General features: G+C 39.7%; 1 protein-coding gene across 4 annotated transcripts in view; it reads left to right on the top strand.

The window, feature by feature from the left end:
* scube3 (signal peptide, CUB domain, EGF-like 3) overlaps positions 1-25,301 on the top strand; it is a 269,267-nt gene that overhangs the window by 96,129 nt on the left and 147,837 nt on the right. For all 4 annotated transcript variants that reach the window (XM_061903267.1, XM_061903268.1, XM_061903269.1 and 1 more), the window contains exon 3: positions 6,782-6,907. In XM_061903267.1, coding sequence (XP_061759251.1) covers positions 6,782-6,907 — 126 coding nt within the window. The remainder of the gene's footprint in view (positions 1-6,781; positions 6,908-25,301) is intronic.

The following is a 25,301-nucleotide window of genomic DNA, read 5'->3' on the forward strand; positions in this document are numbered from 1 at the left end:
CAAATTATCTGAATGTATATCAAAATAATCATAAGTACCCTTTAAAGTTACGATAAAGTGGTATCTTAAAATATCTATTTATTCATGATTATTTGTATTCATTTGTTTTTAAATGTGTTCGTCAGTCACTTTGTGACTTTGTGTAGTCAATCAACTGCTCAAAACATAAGTTTCTTATTTCTAAGGTTCTTGGCTTATAGTTTGTTAACACAAAGTAATGAGAGTCTGCTCCATTATGTTCTGAATTCTGGCTTATCCTCCAACAATCAACAACAAAAATAATTGTGCAATACATAACAGCCCAACATGTTTTCATTGGCAATTTAGATTTGCATTGTTGGCAGAACATAAAGGAGAACCTTATGAATGGCAGTACATTAAACTGTCCAACTCTTTGCCAAGTACGTAACAGCACGTAGGATATCGGATATTGATTCATGATGTTGGTGTATCAATACTGTATTATTTGCGATAACAATACGATAGGACCACTCCTACTGTAGACTGTTTTCATTTAAGTCACTTAAGCAGTGGTGTGCTGTCAGGGCCAGCAAAGCCTTCTCTGCTGGCCTAACATAACTAGAAATCATGATCATAATTAAAGATAAAATATTTTTTTTATTTACTTTCCCTAAATATTCAATAGTATTCATATTCTCGTCATGTCATATTATGCTCCTTCTAGTGTTGTTTTTTGGTTAAAGTTTGCATCCAATCAGAATTCAGCAAGCTTATGTTACCATGCTGTACAGAATCTGCACGAGGCCTTCAGAATAAACAATGCGGGCATCCGTGCACTGTAAGTGAACGGATACATAGATTTGATAGACAATTGCGATAGCCAATCAGATCACAAGTTGTTGTCAGTAAGGACTACTAGATGGCCTCATGTTGAACGCCTTTGTGCGTTCTGTGATTTGATACTCACCGGGACCATTAGTGGATGAATTTGAGAACACAGAGTTGGGAGACAGTTGCGATAGCCAATCAGATCACAAGTTGTTGATAGTAACCTCTCTAGGTAGCCTGATGTTAACGAGACAGTGATTGGATACTCACTTGTCACTCCAAAGTGAGTATTCAATCACAAGTTGCAATTTAGCAGGAAGTGTTGACCCACAAAGAAGGAGAACAAAACGTTGATTAGGTGGCAGATATATATTGTGATGTTAGGAGCTAGGTAACATAAGAATTCCATTACCCAGCATGCCACAGTAGTGAAGCGCATGCGCAGTAGCCCCGTTTAAGTTGTTGAATATAGCTATGCCGGCAGCTGGCTGTTATTGACGAGCACGCTGTGGAGTAAACTTTGAGAACTCAGCCAACACGTCTCGTCTACATCTTTTATGGTTAGACAAGACAACACATATATTTGCATGGCCATTTTCAAGAAGGATATTAAAAGAGAAACTACATCTTGTAAGAGCATGTTGGTCAACCCCAGACGCTTAAATGGGTTCTACAAATAGTAAGTTCAAATATTTTATTTCTTTATTTTTTCACGTTTATTATATTTTTTGCAATTTTTATTTTGACAGTATCCCATAAGATATGTTTTAATTGCCGATGCGGGTCTATAGATTTTTAAATGCGCCAGAAATTAACCCATTTTGTACACTGTTGAGGTGGTTCAGTGCCCGGTAGTGCATAAATGTGTTTCTGTATAGTATTTCCCCAGCAATAGTCATCTGGTGACATAAATTATGGTATTTTTTAGAGGTAATCATTGAAGTCGGACATCACTAAAGGCCAAGGCGGGAAACGCACTGCACTGAAGCAATATTTAATTCCACCAATAGTTAGTGGTCAATAATTAAGAAAATACTTTCAACTTAAGATAATCTGTCGCGCAAACACAAATAATGTACACCACAATATATGTGCGATATTAATTTTAGTTGTGAGCGGTCATTAAAGTTTTGGAAGAACTGCAAATCCAATGGTGGCCTAAGATCTTTGGTTAGTACTGCTCAATTAGTTCTTATGATCCTGTTGTGACAGTTGTGAATAGAGAGCAAAGTGCTCTAGGTTAAAAGTAGAGTGGGAATGTGATGAGGGATTTTTTTGCTGAGCTCGGCAAAAGACAGTGATGTGTGGGAAAAGGAGAGGTTGGGAGCAAATAGTGTTCCTTTGTCTCGGTCCCATCCCTCCGCTGTCAGGTCCAATTAAGCCGTGAGTGCGGCAGCCTCAAAGAGAAGCAGAACGACCGGAATCATAGGGCCTAAATGGGCCAGCAAGTGCTGAGTGGATGTGCGCAGTGTTCGCAATCCATCATTTCCTGGACTCCTCAGTGGGGCCCTCCAACCATCATCATAACCATAACAGACATCCTCACTCTCTGGCTGTCAGACCAATCTGCAATCTTTCCACAAATGTCAGCCCCATCTCAGATTTTAGAACATTTCCTATGTTGTCACAATTGTGAACTCACTTTGTGATATTAATGGTTATCGTGGAGCTGCCATTTCGCCCTTCATATCACTGCATAAAAACTATCCATGTATTTTTTTCAGCTTTTAATGATGTCGTCAGTTAAGACATATTCATACAAAGTCGCGACAAGACATCTCCATTTGCTAAGGCATGTCCACTTTTTGCCTAAAAATATTGCTTGGTTTAGAGTCATTATGTCAATCTTTATTGACGAACATAAATGAATAAAAAAAGAAATAAACACAAATATGACGGTTATTTGTCTCACATGTTTAAACTGCAAATACTGCGAAGTTATACTATTGATTTATATAATGGAATGAATCATCCATCCATTTTTTCAACGCTTGTCCCTCTCGTGTCACGCCTGTCCCAGCTGCATTCGGCAGGTTACACCCTGGACAAAGTGCCACTTCATTGCAAGGCCAACACAGGTAAACATTACTATTGAGGTTTTATGACATGGTTTTGTTCACTTCCACTCATAGGATCATAATGCTTCTTTGGAAGAGAGTCAGCAATTCTGTATACAGTTAGGGCCTGACCTACTGAAGGTTTGCATGTATCAAAACACATTCAAACTTGATTACATACGCAAAGTTGTTCTATTAAGCTTGTGCGCAGAGGATTGCAACAAATAAGGAGTGCAATCTATTTAGCGTGTCTGTTTTCATGGATATACAAAATATGTGCTGATTATTAGAACATCCACAATAGGGGGAAGAAGAAATACAAATATAATCATTTAGCACTTGCAATGTGAGTTATCAAGCCTGAAAGTGTTCTGATGCTCTGTTTTGCGTCTATATTTAGAACATTTGAAATGTGCATGCAAACTTGCAGTTGCACAGGAATGAAATAGCCTCTGTGTTTTTTCCTGCCCTAACGTATATACGTGTGTGTATATCTACATATATATATGTTTATATACACACACAGTGTTTCTCTGTGTGTGTGTGTGTATATATATATATATATATATGTATATATATATATATATATACATATGTATGTATATATATATATATACATATGTATGTATATATATATATACATATATATATATATATATATGTATATATATATATATATATATATATATATATATGTATATGTATATATATATATATATATATATATATATATATATATATTTATATATATATGTATATGTGTATGTATATGTATGTATACAGTGGTTAGTGCATGTGCCTCACAATACAAAGGTCCTGGGTTCGATCCTTGGGGTCTTTCTGTGTGGAATTTCCATGTTCTCCCTGTGACTGTGTGGGTTCCCTCTGGGTACTCCGGCTTCCTCTCACCTCCAAAGACATGCACCTGGGGATATGTTGATTGGCAACACTAAATTGGCCCTTGTGTGTGAATGTTAGTGTTAATGTTTATCTGTGTTGGCCCTGTGATGAGGTGGCGACTTCTGCAGGTGTACCCTGCCTTCTACCCGAATGCAGCCGAGTTTGGCTTCAGCACCCCCCCACAATCCCGAAATAGACTAGCGGTAGAAAATGTATGGATGGATGGATACTGTATATTAATACAATTTATGTTTCCATTTCTTTGTCTGCCGCTAAGTTTTTAGTGACTGGTGTGTGCTGCTATTGAAGGTTTGGGGCTGTTGAGCCTCAGGTCAGACATGCTGATGGGCGAGGGATGCGCGGTGGCCTCTCTGGATGGGCTTGGCCTGGTCTTCTGGAGGCTCAGAGTGTACACCTCCGTTTGCTCTGTGTTTCAGTGCTCTTCTGTGGCTGGCTGTTTCCTGGTGAAACTTGGAGGGGGCGACCTCAACAGCTGCAGGTGGCACTGTGTGGCACGCTGGGTTTGGCGATTGCTTCACTTGTGGAGGTTCCTGACCAGAGCCTTGAAACGTGGAGGTGCCAATGGTCAGTGCTGTGTGTCATCTTGGTCATAACATGACAAATTGGCGTGCGGAAGAGGATTGTTAAGGTGACATTTCTAAATAAACCATCAGATTGTTGGTCGTTCTGTGGATAGTACCCTTGACAGTGTATTGATCGATTCTTGGTGGAATGCCAGCGAGTTGTGCGGGGTGCTGGAGCATTTGACGCGGCACGTGTGCACTTGAAGGTTCTGGGGGGCAAACTTGGGTTCCTCTTTGGCGGTCATGGTGCATCTATGGCTTCATTCTGGGGTTTCACTGGGGGCCTCATGTCTCTAGCCTTATTCTTAGAGCAGTGCATTATGAGCACAGGAAGTGAACATGCATCCATCCATTTTCTACCGCTTGTCCCATTTTAGGGTCGTGGGGGGCCGCTGGAGCCTTTCTCAGCTGCATTCGGGCGGAAGGCTCGGTACACCTTGGACAAGTCAACACAGATAGACAGACAACATTCACACTCACATTCACACACTAGGGCCAATTCAGTGTTGCCAATCAACCTATCCCCAGGTGCATGTCTTTGGAAGTGGGAGGAAGCCGTAGTACCCGGAGGGAACCCACGCAGTCACGGCAGACCTACTATATTATATGATGAAGGGGTACGATTAAATACAAAACTTTGCTCCTTCATATTCCCTTTTGGACATGTTGAACTATGAATTGTAAATCATTTGGATTTTGCTGTAACTTTTTCAGCATTAAAATAAATTACTACTACTACTACTCTAAGGATCCCAAATACAAAACAACAGATAAAAATGTTGGTTTTGCATAATAAGAATTGTCTTTTGGCGTTTTTTTTCGAATTACGTTTAGTTTTTTTCATCAAGGAGATACTAAATATCAATATGAGGCTGCAAAGAAGCAAGCACCTATTTACATGCTCCACAGCAGCAGTGAATAGGGGCTTTATTCTGCTGCGTTTAAAACGAATCGGCCAACGAACCCCAAAATAACATATATTATTGGAAGGATCTTAATGGTGGCTACAAGGATACTTAAATTTTTGGAACATTTTTTGTTACCATGGGGACGTTAGTCAGGAAAAAGACCCTCTATGGGCCATTTGATAAGCAACACTCTAATTCTTTCTGATAGCCTTTTAGCTATTTTTGTATGTTTAACCTTAAAAATCATGGATTTTGATACTGGGCACCATCTTGGAAGTATGCTAACTTCTTCTATATCAGCATGCGAATGTTTTACGCTGGCATTTTTGCTAATTTCATTTGTATACAAACTTAAAAGTCATGGATTTTGATAATTGGCACAGTCTTGCAATTATGCTATTTTGGTTTCCAGTTGGTTTTATGCTAGCATTTTAGCTTCCATCAAACCCAGGTCAGAGGCTCACAGTTCAGATTAGCACGGCCATCACAATTTTTGTGAAAATCTTCTTTGTGCGGCAATGTTTTAGTTTGTATAGCTCCTATACCGAAGACTTATTACAGCAAACATTTTTATGCATTCTAACATGCATTTTTGGATCATTTCAGATGCATGATCACACCACCGCTGCTTTCCCGATCGTACTTAAGCTTTGGCGTACTAAAAAATAGGTTTTGTTGTCCAGATAGTAGTTCGATTTCAACTAAAAGATGGTGTGTTCTGCATATAATACAAGCTATAGTTTGATTGGTGGAGCAAACTTCCCCCAGGTATCAATAAAGTACTTTCTTTTCTATTCTATTCTATTCTATATGATGTCATTAACATGGAGGGCAATGTATGTCTCTTATAGTAGGAGTTCTTAACATTTTTAACTTTGACGCCCAACTTTGCCACTGCACAGGCGGCCGTGGACCTACTGAAATATTAACACTGAATTTGTCGTCTTACTCTTGATTTTAATTTAATTCAAACAATTATAGCCAACCTACTTAGAGTTTAACAGGCTAATAACATTGGCAAATGATATACAAACATGTGTTAATTACACATTTTGACAAAATTAAACTACAGCTTCACTACTTTAGTCATAATTTTTGCGCGAAGAAACTTCCTATGTGACTTTTGCTCCAGTCTTCTGTTTATTTAATATCGTCATTACTGCAACAAGTAGTGGAAAAGTGTATCACAACTGAGTACCGCTGCAGCCCATACGAACCACTGCTGACAAACAGATATTTTGGCAGCCCTCTTTGGAGCTCTTACGGCCCAAAAATGGTTAAGAAATCTTGTCCACATAGTCTTATAGTATCACCGGCAACACACCCACTAATATTACTTGTAATTTAATAGTTTTTACATGACGTTCAGGTCCTTAGTGTTCGATATAGTTATACACATATACATTTATATACATTGTATAAAAATATTGATCAATCGAGTTGCAACCCTCTAACGCAACTACTCCCTTTTAAAAAAACACACATTTACTGTCTAAAACATGGCTGCTTTGTGTTTCACATTATTTTTGTTTTCCTTTTACAGATGTCGACGAGTGTGCAACTGAATACAATGGCGGCTGTGTCCATGAATGCATCAATATCCCAGGAAATTACAGGTGCACATGCTATGATGGCTTCCGCTTGGCACATGATGGGCACAATTGTCTAGGTGAGTGTGTGACGTGTGTGTGTGTGTGTGTGCGTGTGTGCGTGTGTGCGCGTGCATGTGTGAGTTCCTCCTTGTTCTCTGTAGGTGACTAATATCTCTAAACTATATACATGAAACACCTTTATTATATCGCTGTTATTTTATATATTTATTTTTAGTCAGACAAACATAACCCATGTATAAAATGTTAGGCTAACTTTCATGTAGTTGTGTTAATTCATTATTCATCACTACTATAATGTATATCCTGGGATTGAATTAGCTCTTATTTGACTGCTTAAATAAAATACTATAATAGCTTTTTCGACATTTCACAAAACAAATGGTGTCCTTGGTCTGTTTTCTTATTATCATTTTTAATAAGTCTGATTAAAAATAGTTAATTTATTAAGGGCTTGACCCTAAGCTTGAATCTGATCTCTTGTGTGACTACTTTCCCATGGTTTAATATTTCACCAGTGTAAATTAACAACACACTGAGAATTGTTGTTAAACATCGTGGCTCTTTTTTTTTTCCAAATCTATGCTTCACTCCTGTTTTCACCCTTCCACCTTTTATTTTTTTATTTTTTTTATATGTCTCATAGCTTCACTTAGATCAGGGGTGCCCATTACGTCGATCGCGAACTACCAGTCGATGGCGTAGGGTGTGTCAGTTGATCGGCAGCCAGGCATTAAAAAAATAGTCCTAAAAATCTGAGATAATCAATCTTCTTTCGTCACTTGATTGACTTTTGCGGCACCCGAGGATCTTTTGAGATGACGCTGGTTTCAGCGAGCTCAGTATTGAGAAAAAAAAAAAGACTGACAGGAAGGCGATAAACACTTTTTATTTCAACAGACTTTTGTAGAGTACCTGCTGTCAAAACCCTAAAGACTGACCGTCTTCACAATAAAAGTGCTGTTCTATCCTGCATGCGCTAACAAAATAAGAGTCTCAGGAAGCCACAGTGCACACAAGATACCAATCTACGGAGTTTGCCGTCATTGTATTTCTTGTGAAGTGTTTAAAAACGAATATGAAAGCTGGACAAATAAGATGGCAAAAACCAACCACTTTTATGTGGTATTGGACTTAAAGGAGGACTCTTTTTTTCCTCCACAATGTAAATTCGAAAATGTGGAAGTTCTACTGTTAATCCTGTCCGATTCCGATCAATGCAAGTCATCCAAATCAGGTAATACACCTACTTATACTCTTGTCTTCATGAAAGAAAGGAATCTAGAACTTATGGTTATGGTTTGAGTTTATTTCCAACATGCATACAATTACAACATGGAACGTGTTAAGCATGCTTGTATTTGTATTAAACACCTTTAACAGAAAATATGTCTCTTTCATAAATAAATAAATATTAGTCATAAATATATACACATATGAATATGATATATTAGACTTAGACTTCCTTTTTATTGTCATTCAAATTTGAACTTTACAGTACAGATAACAAAATTTCGCTGCATTAGCTCATGGTAGTGCAGGATAAAATAGCAATAAGGTGCAGATATAAATAAATAGATTACTGTACGGATAAATATATTGCACTTTTGCATATGCATCCACTTTTATGGATGTATGTTATGTTGTCTTTATATTCCAGTCAGTTAATAATTTTTGGGGTAGAATTGAGGGTATTATGATGTGTTCAAGAGTCTTATGACCTTAGGGAAGAAGCTGTTCCAGAACCGAGGTGACCTGCGTCAACTTCACATGTAAATATATATACAGTATATCAGGGGTCACCAACCTTTTTGAAACCAAGAGCTACTTCTTGGGTACTGATTAAAGCGAAGGGTTACCAGTTTGATACACACTTAAAAAAATTGCCAGAAATAGCCAATTTGCTCAATTTACTTTTAATAAATAAAAATGTATATATATATATAAAAGTGGGTAATTCTGTCTGTCATTCCGTCGTACATTTTTTTTTCGTTTTACGGAAGGTTTTTTGTAGAGAATAAATGGTGAAAAAAACACTTAATTGAACAGTTTAAAAGAAGAAAAAAGAGGAAAAAAATGAAAAATAAATTTTGAAACATAGTTTATCTTCAATTTCGACTCTTTAAAATTCAAAATTCAACCGAAAAAAGCAAGAGAAAAACTAGCTAATTTGAATCTTTTTGAAAAAATAAGAAAAATAATTTATGGAACATCATTGGTAATTTTTCCTGATTAAGATTAATTTTAGAATTTTGATGATATGTTTTGAATAGGTTAAAATCCAATCTGCATTTTGTTAGCATATATAACAAATTGGACCAAGCTATATTTCTAAAAAAGACAAATCGTTATTTCTTCTAGATTTTCTAGAACAAAAATTTTAAAATAAATTTAAAAGACTTTGAAATAAGATTTACATTTGATTCTTAAGATTTTCTAGATTTGCCAGAATAATTTTTTTGAATTTTAATCATAAGTTTGAAGCTTTAAAGATTTCACAAATATTCTTTGTCGAAAAACAGAAGCTAAAATTAAGAATTAAATTAAAATGTATTTATTATTCTTTACAATAAAAAAAAATACTTGAAAATTGATTTAAATTGTCAAGAAAGAAGAGGAAGGAATTTAAAAGGTAAAAAGGTATATGTGTTTAAAAATCCTAAAATCATTTTAAAGGTTGTATTTTTTTCTCTAAAATTGTCTTTCCGAAAGTTATAAGAAGTAAAGTAAAAAAATAGATTTTATTTATTTAAACAAGTGAAGACCAAGTCTTTAAAATATTTTCTTGGATTTTCAAACCCTATTTGAATTTTGTCTCTCTTAGATTTAAAAATGTCGAGCAAAGCGAGACCAGCTTGCTAGTAAATAAATAACATTTACAAAATAGAGGCAGCTCACTGGTAAGTGCTGCTTTTTGAGCTATTTTTAGAACAGGCCAGCGGGCGACTCATCTGGTCCTTACGGGCTACCTGGTGCCCGCGGGCACCGCGTTGGTGACCCCTGCAGTATATATATATATATATATATATATGTATATATATTTATTTATTTATATTTATATATATATATATATATTTATTTATTTATATATATATGTAATTGTATATATATATATTTTTTTTTTAAATATATATATATATATATATATATATATATATATATATATATATATATATATATATATATATATATATATATATATATATATGATACTTGGTCATTTGAAAAGTAGCTCGCCGGCTGAAAAAGTGTGGGCACCCCTGATTTAGATAGACAGATAACATTCACACACCCGGGTTAATTTAGTTCTGCCAATCAGCCTATCCCAAGGTGCATGTTTATGGAGGCATATTAGTCAAATGTATAACAGCATGTGTCTTTCAGGAAGGTAACCTGCGGTTTTCCTTCAGTCATAAAGTATTTACACTATTTGCTGTCCTTCACTTCGCTCCCTTCACTTGGATCTTCAATGAAGGGTTATTTTCCGAGCCATTTAGCCACTGCATCCACTTGTGCGCGGACCATTTGATGTGCCGAGGACAAGCTCCTGACTTGCGAGAAGGTGTGTAATTACAGTAAATGCTTGTATGGCGGCAGCATCAAACAGAGTAGCATCCATCAGTCTTTTTGATTCGTTATATGTTCAAGCGAAACCAAAACAACTTTTAAGTTTGACTTTATCGCACGTTTTATCTTTCATGCTGTGTCTTTCAAGACGACTAGATTCCACCGAGTGCTTCTCGATGTGGCTGCAAGAGTTTGTTAGTCTTGTCACTCCAGCTGTTCGCTTTTCATGCAGCTGGTTAGTGTCAGCACAGCAAGCAGAAAAATCAGAGCACAGCCGCAAAGCAAATGCAACATATAACATGTAGCAAAAATGAGAGATGATGTAATAAGCTATAGGCCAGTATCAAAGGAGCCTCGTAAGAAATGTGCTAATCATGCTCTCAGCACAGGTTTGCGATGCAAGGTGAATATATTACAAGGTAGCAGAAATCCTAAACATGTTCAAACTACAATACAATATTTACACTCTGCGCATCTGAGTTCATTCTCAATGCTTGATATGAAAATATTTTACGTCATGTTAAGTTTAATTTAAAAAAAAAAAAAAAAAGGAATGGCAGCTGGTACTGCACAAGCAGGTGACCGCTTTTGGGCTTTAGACTGATGGCCTAGCAGCTCACCCTCCAGTTGTTAACTTGTCTTTCAAACATGGTCTTTCAAACCTGGCCTGTACAAACAGGACAAAGCTATGAATTAAAACATTTTTTATAATTCAAAATCAGTATTAACTTGAAGTTATAGCACTTCATTTATTTAAGCATGCTTCACAACTAAATACAATATTTATCCATTGAAATTGATTCAAAGGTTCAACATGAGTACTCTTACAATTTTTAGTATTAATATTTGTGACGGGTTTCCTGCCATCCTGGTGCGGTTTGCAGTGACGATCGATACATGACGCATCATAGCAGGTTTGACTCGTGTTTATTATTTCAATACACCTGTTGTCTGGCCAGTCTGTCGCGCCAATTTCTGGCTTGCTGGCTCTTCCTGCTGGTCGCGGCACACCTTTCGGTGTCCGATGGCTGCGTCTGTTGCGGGGAGTCATCTCTGGTTTGGTCTCTCTCGTCGCTCTCGTGGTCGTTCTTGTCGTGCTGTTCCTCTCTTACTTCTGCCCCGATTATTCCTTCTTCGGCCCTTTTGTGCTGCAGCAGAAGATGATGGGATTGAGCGCAGGTGTGTGGTGTACGCACCTGACGCTGATGGCTGCAGTGTCGCTCCAGGCATCCCTGCCTCTCCGCTTTGCTGCATGCTCCGCCATCTCGCCGCCATCTTCGGCCTGACCATCGTTTGTCCGAGCCCGCTGTTGGCTCTTCGGCTCCACCTCTCCACAACATTTACCAAACAACCAACATTTGGACATCGGGATAACTACAGAGTCAATAAAATTATCGCTAGAGTTTAACATAAATGCGACATTAATATAATTAAGTTGACAACTTTCAGATTTATCATAGCAGACAGCGTTGCAAGTGTTACCTTTACACAGCGAGAGACACATGAACGCGGGGAACACGCACAGGCAGCGCCAGCACCACTTGACGGCTCGTATTATACAGATTGGTCTGTAATGCAGATAAAACACTTACCATTTTCCTTGTTCCATACATCCAAGACATATAGACGTCTTGTTCACAAAGATAGATGTAATTGCTTTAGTTGTCGGGCATATCAGCTGGCGATGTGGAACATGAACCCCGGATGTAATGGTTGACAGACAGATATCTAAAATTCACTAGTTTGAAGTCTTGTGATAGTTTGTATATAATATTGACAGTGATACAAAGTTACATACAATTACCTAGGTTACACACCAGGTGGAATCCAGTGTGATAGATACTGGGCCTGAGTTCATTGTTAATTTATTTGAAATTCAGTAAGCACTAAAAGGTATATCTAGCTGTCAAGTCAATCTTTTGCCTTAGGATTTTTTGTTTGCAAATTCTAAATTAATAATCTTCAGCACAAACACAAGAAGAGAGGAAGAGGTATAGCTGAGGTTTCACGTCGAGACCCCAAACTTCCGCCTTCAGGTTTAAGCTTCTTTTTGGTTCCCTCCTGGCCCTGGAGTAGACAACTTAAGAAGCTGGTTTCTAGACAAGGTCAGACCCTCGGAGCCCTTAAAGACCAGATGTGCCCAAATTTGCGGACCACGAAACATTCTCTTGATCCTGAAAAGTTCACATTTAGTTCAATGTTTGAGATTTTTAGGGTATTTTTTATACTACTGTACATGTAACTAGTGATAATGTCCATACATTTTGATTTTAGGCCCCTAAGGCTGCTCTTTCTGTTACAGGGACAATTTTCCCTCGTGTTTCTTTGTCATTTCCAACCCCCCCCCCCCCCCCCCCCCCCCCCCCCGACCGCTGCACGTGCTAAAGAACTCCTTGATTGCATGTGTTGGCAGCATAATGGCATTGGGCGGTGGCAGAAGGCAGCGGGGCGTGAGGCAGAAAGTTGCCTTGTGTGCCTCAATAGACATGCGTGGTTTCTGAGGTCTCCGCTCTTTGCCTTAAAGTTGTCAGGAAGTCAGCAAGGTGGAAGCAATGTAATATCACAGCACACTGCTTCTGTCTATGTGGAGTGGGATGTCACTAACTGTATAATTTAACCCAAAGTGAGCTTTTGTATCCTTTTTGTAACCACACAAGGAACGGAAGCAAAGCGGCATTCAAGAGCCTGATTGCATCTTTCATAAGAATCATGGCTATTTGCTGCTGGAGGTGAGGGAGGAATGGTATTTAATCACCACATGGCCAAGCTCTAAAGGATTTTTAAAGACTTAAGGAAAACAGAGGAATTAACATTAATTTAATCTAAAACACACATCCCCTTTACGATTAAAACCAGATGCGGAAAGTCTTTTAGTTCCCCACTGTAGTGCCACCATCCCCACATTTATGACATTTTGGTTGCAGTCTGTTTTAGAAACCCAAGTATCCTCTTCTCAATTCTGCCTGTCAAGTACCTTGTCATGTATATCATAAATATACTCTTGCCAGCCCAAAACTACAAAATTCCACCTCTGTGTCAAAGGCATTTTTGTGTTTGTTCCATTAAAAAAAGGTCATGCAGCAATCAAATGTTGCTGGTGACACAAATTATAGGGTGCTTTAGATCAGTGGTCCCCAACGACCGGGCCGCAGAAGAATTTTTTATTCATTTTTATTTAAAAAAAAAAATATATATATATTTTATTTTTGTATTTTTTATTAAATCAACATAAAAAACACAATATACACTTACAATTAGTGCACCAACCACAAAAACCTCCCTTTTTCATGACAAAACGTCCTTTTTCATGACAAAGAAAAAAAGAATAATAATAAAGGATCCGCCCGGAGTTCCTTAAGGCTCTGAATGCTGTGGGGCTGTCTTGGCTGACAAGACTCGGCAGCATCGCGTGAACATCGGGGGCGGTACCTCTGGATTGGCAGACCGGGGTGGTGGTTCCTCTCTTTAAGAAGGGGAACTGGAGGGTGTGTTCCAACTATCGTGGGATCACACTCCTCAGCCTTCCCAGTAAGGTTTATTCAGGTGTACTGGAGAGGTGGCTACACCGGATAGTCGAACCTCGGATTCAGGAGGAACAGTGTGGTTTTCGTCCTGGTTGTGGAACTGTGGACCAGCTTTATACTCTCGGCAGGGTCCTTGAGGGTGCATGGGAGTTTGTCCAACCAGTCTACAGTACATGTGCTCTGTGGACTTGGAGAAGACATTCGACCGTCTTCCTCGGGAAGACCTGTGGGGAGTGCTCAGAGAGTATGGGGTATTGGACTGTCTGATTGTGGCGGTTCGCTCCCTTTGCGATCAGTGTCAGAGCTTGGTAAGTAAGTCGGACACGTTTCCAGTGGGGGTTGGACTCCGTCAAGGCTGCTTTTTGTCACCGACTCTGTTCATAACTTTTATGGACAGAATTTCTAGGCGCAGTCAAGGCGGTGAGGGGATCCGGTTTGGTGGCTGCAGGATTAGGTCTTTGCTTTTTGCAGATGATGTGGTCCTGATGGCTTCATTTGGCCAGGATCTTCAGCTCTCACTGGATCAGTTCGCAGGCAAGTGTGAAGCGACTGGGATGAGAATCAGCACCTCCAAGTCAGAGTCCATGGTTCCCGCCCGGAAAAGGGTGGAGTGCCATCTCCGGGTTGGGGAGGAGACCCTGCCCCAAATGGAGGAGTTCAAGTACCTAGGAGTCTTGTTCACAAGTGAGGGAAGAGTGGATCATGAGATCGACAGGCGGATCAGCGCGGCGTCTTCAGTAATGCGCACGCTGTATCGATCCATTGTGGTGAAGAAGGAGCTCAGCCGGAAGGCAAAGCTCTCAATTTACCAATCGATCTATGTTCCCATCCTCACCTATGGTCATGAGCTTTGGGTTATGACCGAAAGGACAAAATCAAGGGTACAAGCGGTCGAAATGAGTTTCCTTCGCCGGGCGGCGGGGCTCTCCCTTAGAGATAGGGTGAGAAGCTCTGCCATCCGGGAGGAGCTCAAAGTAAAGCCGCTCCTCCACATCGAGAGGAGCCAGATGAGGTGGTTCTGGCATTTGGTCAGAATGCCACCTGAACGCCTCCCTAGGGTGGTGTTTAGGGCACGTCCAACCGGTAGGAGGCCACGGGGAAGACACAGGACACGTTGGGAAGACTATGTCTCCCGGCTGGCCTGGGAACGCCTCGGGATCCCACGGGAAGAGCTAGACGAAGTGGCTGGGAAGAGGGACGTCTGGGCTTCCCTGCTTAGGCTGCTGCCGCCATGACCCGACCTCGGATAAGCGGAAGAAGATGGATGGATGGATGGATGGATGCGCAAAGGCAGTAATGTATGATCAAATAAGGCTGAGGCTAAAGAAGGACTTACCTGTTTATCCCCTCTTAATCAAACAGGAAAAACCCACCAGTTGAACAGCTTGTGACTCGTTTGTCATTGGCCCTAGGCACATTACAAAAAAAATACCTGCAAAAACTGAGAAAAAAGCAAAAAACACAATGAGAAAAAAACTAAATGTTGACAACAGCCATTAATAAAACCACAAAACGACAAACAAAAAAATAAAATGTTTAATAATACTATATATATATATATACATATATATATATACAAACCCCTTTTCCATATGAGTTGGGAAATTGTGTTAGATGTAAATATAAACGGAATACAATGATTTGCAAATCCTTTTCAACCCATATTCAGTTGAATATGCTAAAAAGACAACATATTTGATATTCAAACTGATAAAAAAAAATGTGTTTTGCAAATAATCATTAACTTTAGAATTTGATGCCAGCAACACGTGACAAAGAAGTTGGGAAAGGTGGCAATAAATACTGATAAAGTTGAGGAATGATGGGGTGAGGTAAACCCCTTTGTCCACAACTGCATGAACAAATAGTCAAACAGTTTAAGAACAACGTTTCTCAAAGTGCAATTGCAAAAAATTTAGGGATTTCAACATCTACAGTCCATAATATCATCAAAAGGTTCAGAGAATCTGGAGAAATCACTCCACGTAAGCGGCATGACCGGAAACCAACATTGAATGACCGTGACCTTCGATCCCTCAGATGGCAATGTATCAAAAACCGACATCAATCTCTAAAGGATATCACCACATGGGCTCAGAAACACTTCAGAAAACCACTGTCACTAAATACAGTTTGTCGCTAGATCTGTAAGTGCAAGTTAAAGCTCTACTATGCAAAGAGAAAGCCATTTATCAACAACATCCAGAAACGCCGCCGGCTTCTCTGGGCCCGAGATCATCTAAGATGGACTGATGCAAAGTGGAAAAGTGTTCTGTGGTCTGACGAGTATGCATTTCAAATTGTTTTTGGAAATATTTGACATCGTGTCATCCGATCCAAAGGGGAAGCAAACCATCCAAACTGTTATCGACACAAAGTTCAAAAGCCAGCATCTATGATGGTATGGGGGTGCATTAGTGCCCAAGGCATAGGTAACTTACACATCTATGAAGGCACCATTAATGCTGAAAGGTACATACAGGTTTTGGCACAACATATGCTGCCATCTAAGCACCGTTTTTTTAATGGACGCCCCTACTTATTTCAGCAAGACAATGTCCAGCCACATTCAGCACGTGTTACAACAGCGTGGCTTCGTAAAAAAAGAGTGCGGGTACTTTTCTGGCCCGCCTACAGTCCAGACCTGTCTGCCATCAAAAATGTGTGGCGCATTTTTAAGCGTAAAATACGACAGCGGAGACCCCGGGCTGTTGAAAGACGGAAGCTCTACATAAAACAAGAATGGGAAAGAATTCCACTTTCAAAGCTTCAAAAATTTGTTTCCTCAGTTCTCAGACATTTCTTGAGTGTTGTAAAAAGAATAGGTGATGTGACACAGTGGTGAACATGCCCTCTCCCAACTACTTTGGCACGTGTTGCAGCCATGAAATTCCAAGTCTATTATTATTTGCAAAAAAAATTAAGTTTATGAGTTTGAACATCAAATACTTTGTAGTGCGTTCTATTGATTATGGGTTGAAAAGGATTTGCAAATCATTGTATTCCGTTTATATTTACATCTAACACAATTTCCCAACTCATATGGAAATGGGGTTTGTATGTATATATATATATATATATATATATATATATATATATATATATATATATATATATATATATATATAATTGCCACAGGGGTAGGTATTGCTTTTGTTTTTGGCTGAGACCAGGGATCTTAGGCTCGAAAAGGCTGGTGACAACTGCTTAAGATACCGTATTTCCTTGAATTGCCACCGGGCATATAGTATGCGCCTGCCTTGAATTACTGCCGGGTCAAACTCGCTTCGCAAAATAATTAGCGCATGCTTAGTATTCCCGCCGGGTCAAACTCGTGACGTCACGAGTGACACTTCCCCTGTCATCATTTTGAAAAGGGAGGAAGCTGATTTCAATACCGGTATTTTGAAATCGCATGAAGGGAAGAAGATTAGGAGCTATTCAGTAGGATTTAAGGTCCAATCTATTAAATGTATGCTAAAAAGAACAGTAAGCAGCAATGTTTTATTAATATACCTGTGGAGCCGACGGTCCGACAGACATGCCGGGCAGATGGCGGCGAGGAGACGGCGAGCGAGCGGAGAGGAGGAGCGGAAGAACGACCTGGACTGAGGTTTTATTGAAAAATAAAGAAAGTCAAACTGCTCAAGCCATGTCCTTCCTTGGTGGTCCTGGGAACCCGCAAGACGACGGCTTGAGACCGTCACAATACTGTAGCTGCGTCCGTCAAATATGAGTCATTAAATGACTCCCGCCTCCTGGTGGTAGAGGTCGCTAGTGATCCTTCTTGCAACTACTCTGCTGCAGAGGAGGTAATAAAGGAAGATCTCCATCGAGACAGAGAGAGAGACTTTAAAAACTGAAGAAAGATAAGGAAGACTTCTATAAAGAAGTTATCAATGCTTTTGATCAGAAGGAGCTGGCATGCACTATATTTATAAGTAAAGGTAAACCATAATAACGTTTTTTTTTATGAAATTTGCTTTTCATGATGGTATCCTTACATCACACTCAAATTTTTACTGCATGCCTTTGGTAAGTGCCGGAGTGAGAAGAGGTTTTAAAATGATTAGCGCATGCTTACTTTAACCGCATGCCTTTGGTAAGCGCAGGAGTGAGAAGAGGTTTTAAATTAATTAGCGCCCCGGCAGCAATTCAAGGAAATACGGTCACCACATTGTTTATTTGCATTTGTGCTTTTTATCTTGGTCAAAGTACATGTTAATCCATCCATCCATCCATCCATCCTTTTTCTACCGCTTATTAATCCCCGTCATCAAAGTACTGACATGGGATTTCACCCGTGGGCTGCGTTCCTTTGATTCTTGTTTACTTACTTTCGGTTCGTATTGATTTGACGACACTCAATTCCCTTTGCAATCTAAATTAATGACCTTTACTTTAACCCCTCCAATGTCATACAATGATCTATAAGAATAGGAGCATAGATGCATCCACATCTTTCAAGCAACAACGTTGAAGAGGTTGCATCATTCAACTCCGCTAAATGATTGGTGTTTTGCAAATTGATCTTATTGTAAAAGTTGTAATTGTTCTTTGCTGTAACATTGAGAATGTCCCTTAATGCCTTTCAAATTGATTAAAAGTAACTCCTATGCCTGAACCTCAAGCCATGTAATCCCGGGACACCATTTTCCAAGTGCCAGTGAACTTTTACTTTTATCTTTTTCCCGAATGGTGGAGCCTGGAGACATATGACTCATTTTACACAAAACGTCTTTCTCCTCAATGTTTCTTAATTTTAAAATGGAGTTTGTGTAAAGCACTCATGCAAGGGTTTTAGACTCTCCCTATACATGACGATTGGAGTCCAAGATTTAGTTGTGCACTACAGAGTAAAGAGGAATATGATAGATGGCTTGTATTTCACAAGGACACTGGGTATCCACTAGTTACAGCCATGGATCAGCTGGCAGATGACTCCTGAAGATGAGCACTTCAAAATCACTTTCAAAAAGTATCACTGGTGTCATAGAGATGCGGGGCCCCGACACGCCTATTTAAAACAACACAAGCCATAATGTACTTACTATATACATCACACCCAGGAAATCACAGGGACTGCTTAGGCCAAGCACAATTCCTTACGTCCGTACCGCAAATGCAAATACCCCAAGTCTCTCTGTGAGCAGTCAATCTAATTTTGTTGTGACACACAGATCGGGTTTGAACAAGAGTCTCTCCACTGTTCAGAGAAGAGGAGCTGGAGCGATGAGTTAAAGGACGGATTTGAGATTGGTGCATTAGCCAGCTCCTGAGAACTATGTCAACAAACACTGTCTCTCTTTTCTTGGTGTTTTTCATTCCAGTCCACCATGAAATTAACAATTCCAGCTGAACCCACTGGCAGAAAGGCTTTAGTGGAAACTCAAGCCCGAGATTGAGTTTAAGGATGTAAACGTCAAACAGCATGGGAACCGTCAGACGTCTGTGCAAAGGCCTCTTGTCTCCTTAGCATAATGTTGTTCTCCCAATAACCGACACTGGGCTTGTGATTGTAAAGTACTTCCAGCGTTGTTTTGTCCTTTCAAAGAAATACTATTTAGCGTGATTCTAGCTCATTCCATGTCATTTAAGGGATTCTGTGTCCGTGAATGAAACGTTCGTATAGTGAAACAGATTTCCAATAAAAAACAACATAAACGTGAATAATTAGTTCTAGCCTCAAAACAAATGTCCATTTGGTGCACATCTAAACGTTAGCAAACTTGTTGCTAAAAAAAAAAAAAGTTAAATAATTTTAGCTTGAGTGCTTATATATTTGTGCCATTTGTTGAACAGTCTGGGAGTGGTAAAAAGGCATACAGTAGCGTCACCTTCCAGCCAGCTAGCGTTACCACAAAGGAGCAGTGTGAGGCTGTTCTCTATCGGCTTGTGTTCCGTTCCCGCAGTCTACTTCAATGGGACCCTCTTTTTCCCAAAAAGTTATGTCTTATCATAGTTAAAAATATAGGTCGAAATCCCCTTTCGCCGATAAAATCCACTGTCATTCACCCAACGCTGTGAATGACGGCTCCCCTTTTTAAATGTTTTCAAACACCCACGACTGGCCTTAAATTGTTTTTCCATGCTGGAAAAAATATATATATATATATGGACATCAAGTCACCATAAAACTGGCGAGCCATCTCTCAAATGATAGCCTTGAAAATGCTATCGCCGGCTATCTGCTTCTCATTTAGCTACACTAGCAACAACTTTTCCACATTGTCTTGCACTTTCTCTTCCTCCTTGCGATGTTATTTAAGTCATCCGGCAAAGTCAACAACCATATTAACTTCCTTTTTTGATAATGGTTGCAATTTTGGACTCGTTTCTTCCATATTTGTGGGCCAATCCATGTCCCGTTGGCACCACTGTACCTGTCTACTCCTCAAATGTAAACAGGATGTGATATCAGGGGCCGGCCTCTTCAAAATTATGATTTACAAGAAGTGTTGTCATCAAAATGGCAGCTCACTTAGAGCTTCCGGCAGCACACAAAATTAATTTAAAAAAATGAAAAAATTTGAGCTGTCAATTGCGATTAAACCTATTTTGTTCATTTTTAACTCGAAATTTATTGCGATAATTGCAGATAGATTGAATTTTTCATCATTGATAAGTGTACCCTAGACAGATAATTTTCAGGGGTGGGGGGTAGGGGGGGCTTCATATTGCTGCATGACAATGTTTTAAACTTCTCCATTAATTAGTAAAATTAAATATTGAGCCTGCTAATCATTATGTAATTGAGGCCTTAACCAGAACATATTATAGAAGATTTTACACAATATTTCAGCCAGCCAGAAAAATACCTTTTCTTTCACCCCACAGGCCCCCATATTCCTAAACCAATGTACTGGCATTTCTTTAGGTGCAAATATCACAGAATGATAATACAAAACATCTCTGACAAAGCATGATTGTAATGTAACACATTTTTTACTATTTTAATGTCAGAGTTTCCCCTAACTTGCCAAAATACCTTTGGTGGTAGGGGCGTGGCTAGGGGTGTAGTCGATATGACGTCACATGATTTTCTATGATGCATATATTCGGTTTGTTATTATTAAGGATAGTAATAACTTATATACTGTATATTTTTTTACAAACTATTGTATTGTTATATCTGTGATGGGGTGGTGACTTGTCCAGGGTGTACCCCGCCTTCCGCCCGAATGCAACTGAGATAGGCTACAGCACCCCCCGCAACCTCAAAAGGGATAAGCGGTAGAAAATTGATGGATGGATGTATAGTTATATTTTTAAATTGTTGATGCTTATTGTACAATGTACTTTATTAAGAATTTTTTGTTTTGTTTTAGAGATTTCTCCAGTCCTTTTAGTCACTCATTCCTTCATAAAAATGACTGGCAACAAATCCACTTGTGTTTAAAGACTCTGTTTAGATTCTGTCGTGCCATGTCCGTGACGAAAAGCGAGCTGCAGAGAGCCTGACGCCACACTTGCTTTACGTTGTTGGGATCCTTTCTCTCATTAAAAGCCGCAAGTGTCATATTAAATTGTGAAGATCGCTCTCCGCGGTATATCTCGAATATATTAAAGTACGTCCACAGCGCAGACAAGCTGCCTCCGCCCCAGACAACTCCCTGCGTGTAGCTTACGTCATTACAACATCGGTTTCGAGAGCACTGTTTCGGTGATTTAAGTACGTCTTTTTCCGGCCAAATTTTTGGTGCATCTTTAGTCACTAGTGCGCACATAATAAATTATATATAGCCATTTATACTGTAACTACCTGCTGGCTCTCTTTTCCCATGGTCTGTGAACACACCGTATCGGCAGAAAATAAACAAATGTTGTGTGTTTAGAAGTGAAGCACTTAGGCAGACGTGTGTGCACGAAGGAAGTACTTGTTGTTATTGGGCCAGTTGTTAGCATAAAATTGGCCATGAAAGCTAAAAAGAGCGTCAGACTTTGTTCGTTTTCTTCTGGACGCAACAATACATTATATTACTTTATTTTGTTAGGTGTGGCGGTTAATATAAAGCCTGTATATTAAGGAAAAACCCTAAATGTAGTTAAACTATCTGTATAGCATAGCGCTTTTATTTTGAAGGCAAAAAAGTGTGGGATTGTTTTTTGGAAAGTGTCTTGACATGTTTTAATGTTGGATCTTGACATGTTTTAATGCAAAAAAAAAAAAAATTCTCCTTTCTACATATTGCAGACCGTCTTTAATTTCTGTTGAACTTTGATGTCATCTAACTCACTAAATCAGTCACAGTAACAATCTACATGTTATGTTATCACTGCATCTTAACCGTAATCTGAACACGGAAGTGAAGCACCGAACACCCGCAGCAGGCGTTTGCTGCCAGGACGTTGCCTTTTCTCACGCCGAAAAATAGTCCTTTCTTGTTGGGAGAACAACTTGCCATGGCTTTGCACCTGCTTTTTCCATCAGGTTGACTTTTTTTTTTCCATATCTGCTCGCTTGTGGCTCCTCAGTAGCAAGTGAACTGCAGTCAAGTTCCTCCCGCTACGGCACGGCTTGTAGCCTTAAAAAGTAGTGTTCGCGTTAATTGTCTGTTATTATCGCGTTAACTTTGACAGTCCTAGAAAAGATTAATGAAGCGACCGTACACCGAGACATTGGTCGCACTCCGACCTAAACGTTCGTCGACCGAAAAGAACGCAAATAGAAGCTTCGTGAGTCAAGGTTCCACTGTATTTTACAAAATATCAATAGGGTAATCAGTAATATTTTTTTATTTTTTTAACTATTATTAAAGGTACCATTTGTAATAGAGATGCGCGGATAGGCAATTATATCATCCGCATCACCAAAGTCGTCATCCACCCGTCATCCACCCGTCATCCACCCGCCGTCCACCCGAACCAACATTTTATCAGAACCGTACCCGCCCGCCAACCGCCCGCTGAAATACATCAGAGGTTCTCCGCCTTTACCACTCATAGAGCTATTTTAACCTGTTTCACAGAGTAATGATGACAATTGGAGCCACCAACATTCCCGCGACTATCCAATAGCGTTCATCCTGATTACAAGATTATGGGCGTACTGTGAAGCCATTGCCTTAGACACCTTCAACAACATGTACGGACCAATTGTTGGTCCGGCAACATGTTGTCTATAGCTTCCGCAATTACACGTTCAGGATTGAAAGGCATACTAGGTGATACAGAGTACACTGATGGTTGTGATATAAACAACTTTAACACTTACTAATATGTGCCACACTGTGAAGCCACACAAAACAAGATTGACAAACACATTTCGGGAGAACATCCTCACAGTAACACAACATAAACGCAACACAACAAATACCCATGATCCTTTGTATCCGTGACACTACCTGAATATATTTTACACCTCCGCGCCCCCAACCCCGCCCACCTTACCGACGCACGGGGCGGGGTTCGCTGCTAGCCGGGTATATAAAATAGTCAGGAAGTATCATGAATACAAAGGATTCTGGGTATTTGTTGTGTTGCGTTTATGTTGTGTTACTGTGAGGATGTTCTCCCGAAATGTGTTTGTCGTTCTTAATTGGTGTGGCTTCACAGTGTGGCGCATATTAATAGGAGTGTTAAAATTGTTTATATCACAACCATTAGTGTACTCTGTGTCACCCAGTATGCCTTGCAGTCATGTGCGTGTTGCCGCGGATTCCACTAACAACATGATGCTGGATTGACAAGCAGACCGTACATGTTGTAGTAGGCGACAAAGCCAATGGCTTCATAGCACGCCCTAATACTTATTTGGGTGACTACCGGCAGTCATTCAGGAGAATAATAACGTCTCTTATTATCTTCTTTGCTTTATGACACGGGTCTTAAACGGCACTTTGAATGGCAAAGGATACCGATCACAGAACCATGCATATCAAATATTTCCGGATGGTTCAACCGCCACCCGCCCTAATCTAATTAAAATCTATCTTTTCGTCATGTCAACCACCCGACCCGCGGTTTATCCGCGGATGAGACCGCAAACCGCGCATCTCTAAATTGTAATAATGTGGCCAGAAATGGTACTGCAATCATGGCCATCACATGGTGATGAGTCAAATGCAGGGGATAATTTCACCACACTTAGTGTGTGTGTGACTATTGTTGGGATTTTAACTTATCTGTATACATTTGGTTACAAAGATTACCACCAAGCGTAGAGAGTACTGTACATGACTAAAAAAAGGTACTTGAAGTATTAGACCATTTTTGTACAATATAACACATTAACGATGCATGATAACACAGTCAAAAGTGATAATTGTAAGTACATCAAAGCGTTCTGGGAAATGCTTTCCAGACTTGCCACCTCTTTCAGATTCCACAGAAGTCTGTAGGAAATTGCCCTTGTCGACTGACATCCAGACTGAAGTTACGTTTGTACAAATCTTTCTCTTTTAGGATGTTTTTGAGTGCACTTTATAGAAATTACTCTAACTTATGCCTGGATGCTAAAAGTCTATCAATAATCAAATCATTTGTTCCTGCATTTTGGTTTTTGGTCTTGTTTCTTTTCATTTTCCGTTTGGGCTAAGAATGTTTAGTTTAGTGCATCTCTACATGATACGTCATAACGCAGAACAATGACCATTATATGCCAATTTGAGTACATGATGCTGCAACCTTGTGTGTCTACCTGTAAAGTGAGACCACAATTTCCCTCACAGTGCAAAGCATGTTTTTATTTTCACTGAAAACTATATGTTGGTCATAGGTTTGAATGTGAGTGTTTTAGGTGTCACTCCTATGATTAACCGGTGCAGTTGAGGAAGCATCCAGAAGCATCCAGCTTTCCCATGACCCTGCATAGGCTAGAGCAATGTGAAAATTGATAGATGGTTCTGAGCACATAAAAATCTTATCGCAATGTTGTACTACAGCAAGCAAGGCTTATGTTTAGTCAGGGACAAATGCAGGATTTTAACTTAAGGGATACTTGAACATATAAAATTCCAAGAAAAATATCATAAAATATATCCATCCATCCATCCATTTTCTACCGCTTATTCCCTTTGGGATCGTGGGGGGCGCTGTTGCCTATCTCAGCTACAATCGAGCGGAAGGCGGCGTACACCCTGGACAAGTCGCCACCTCATCGCAGGGCCAACACAGATAGACAGACAACATTCACACTCACATTCACACACTAGGGCCAATTTAGTGTTGCCAATTAACCTATCCCCAGGTGCATGTCTTTGGAAGTGGAAGGAAGCCGGAGTACCCGGAGGGAACCCACGCATTCACGGGGAGGACATGCAAACTCCACACAGAAAGATCCCGAACCCGGGATTGAACCCCAGACTACTCCGGTCCTTCGAATTGAGAGGCAGACGCACTAACCCCTCTGCCACCATGAAAT

Source organism: Nerophis ophidion, linkage group LG06, assembly GCF_033978795.1.
Source record: "Nerophis ophidion isolate RoL-2023_Sa linkage group LG06, RoL_Noph_v1.0, whole genome shotgun sequence".
NCBI classification, from domain to species: Eukaryota; Metazoa; Chordata; class Actinopteri; order Syngnathiformes; family Syngnathidae; genus Nerophis; species Nerophis ophidion.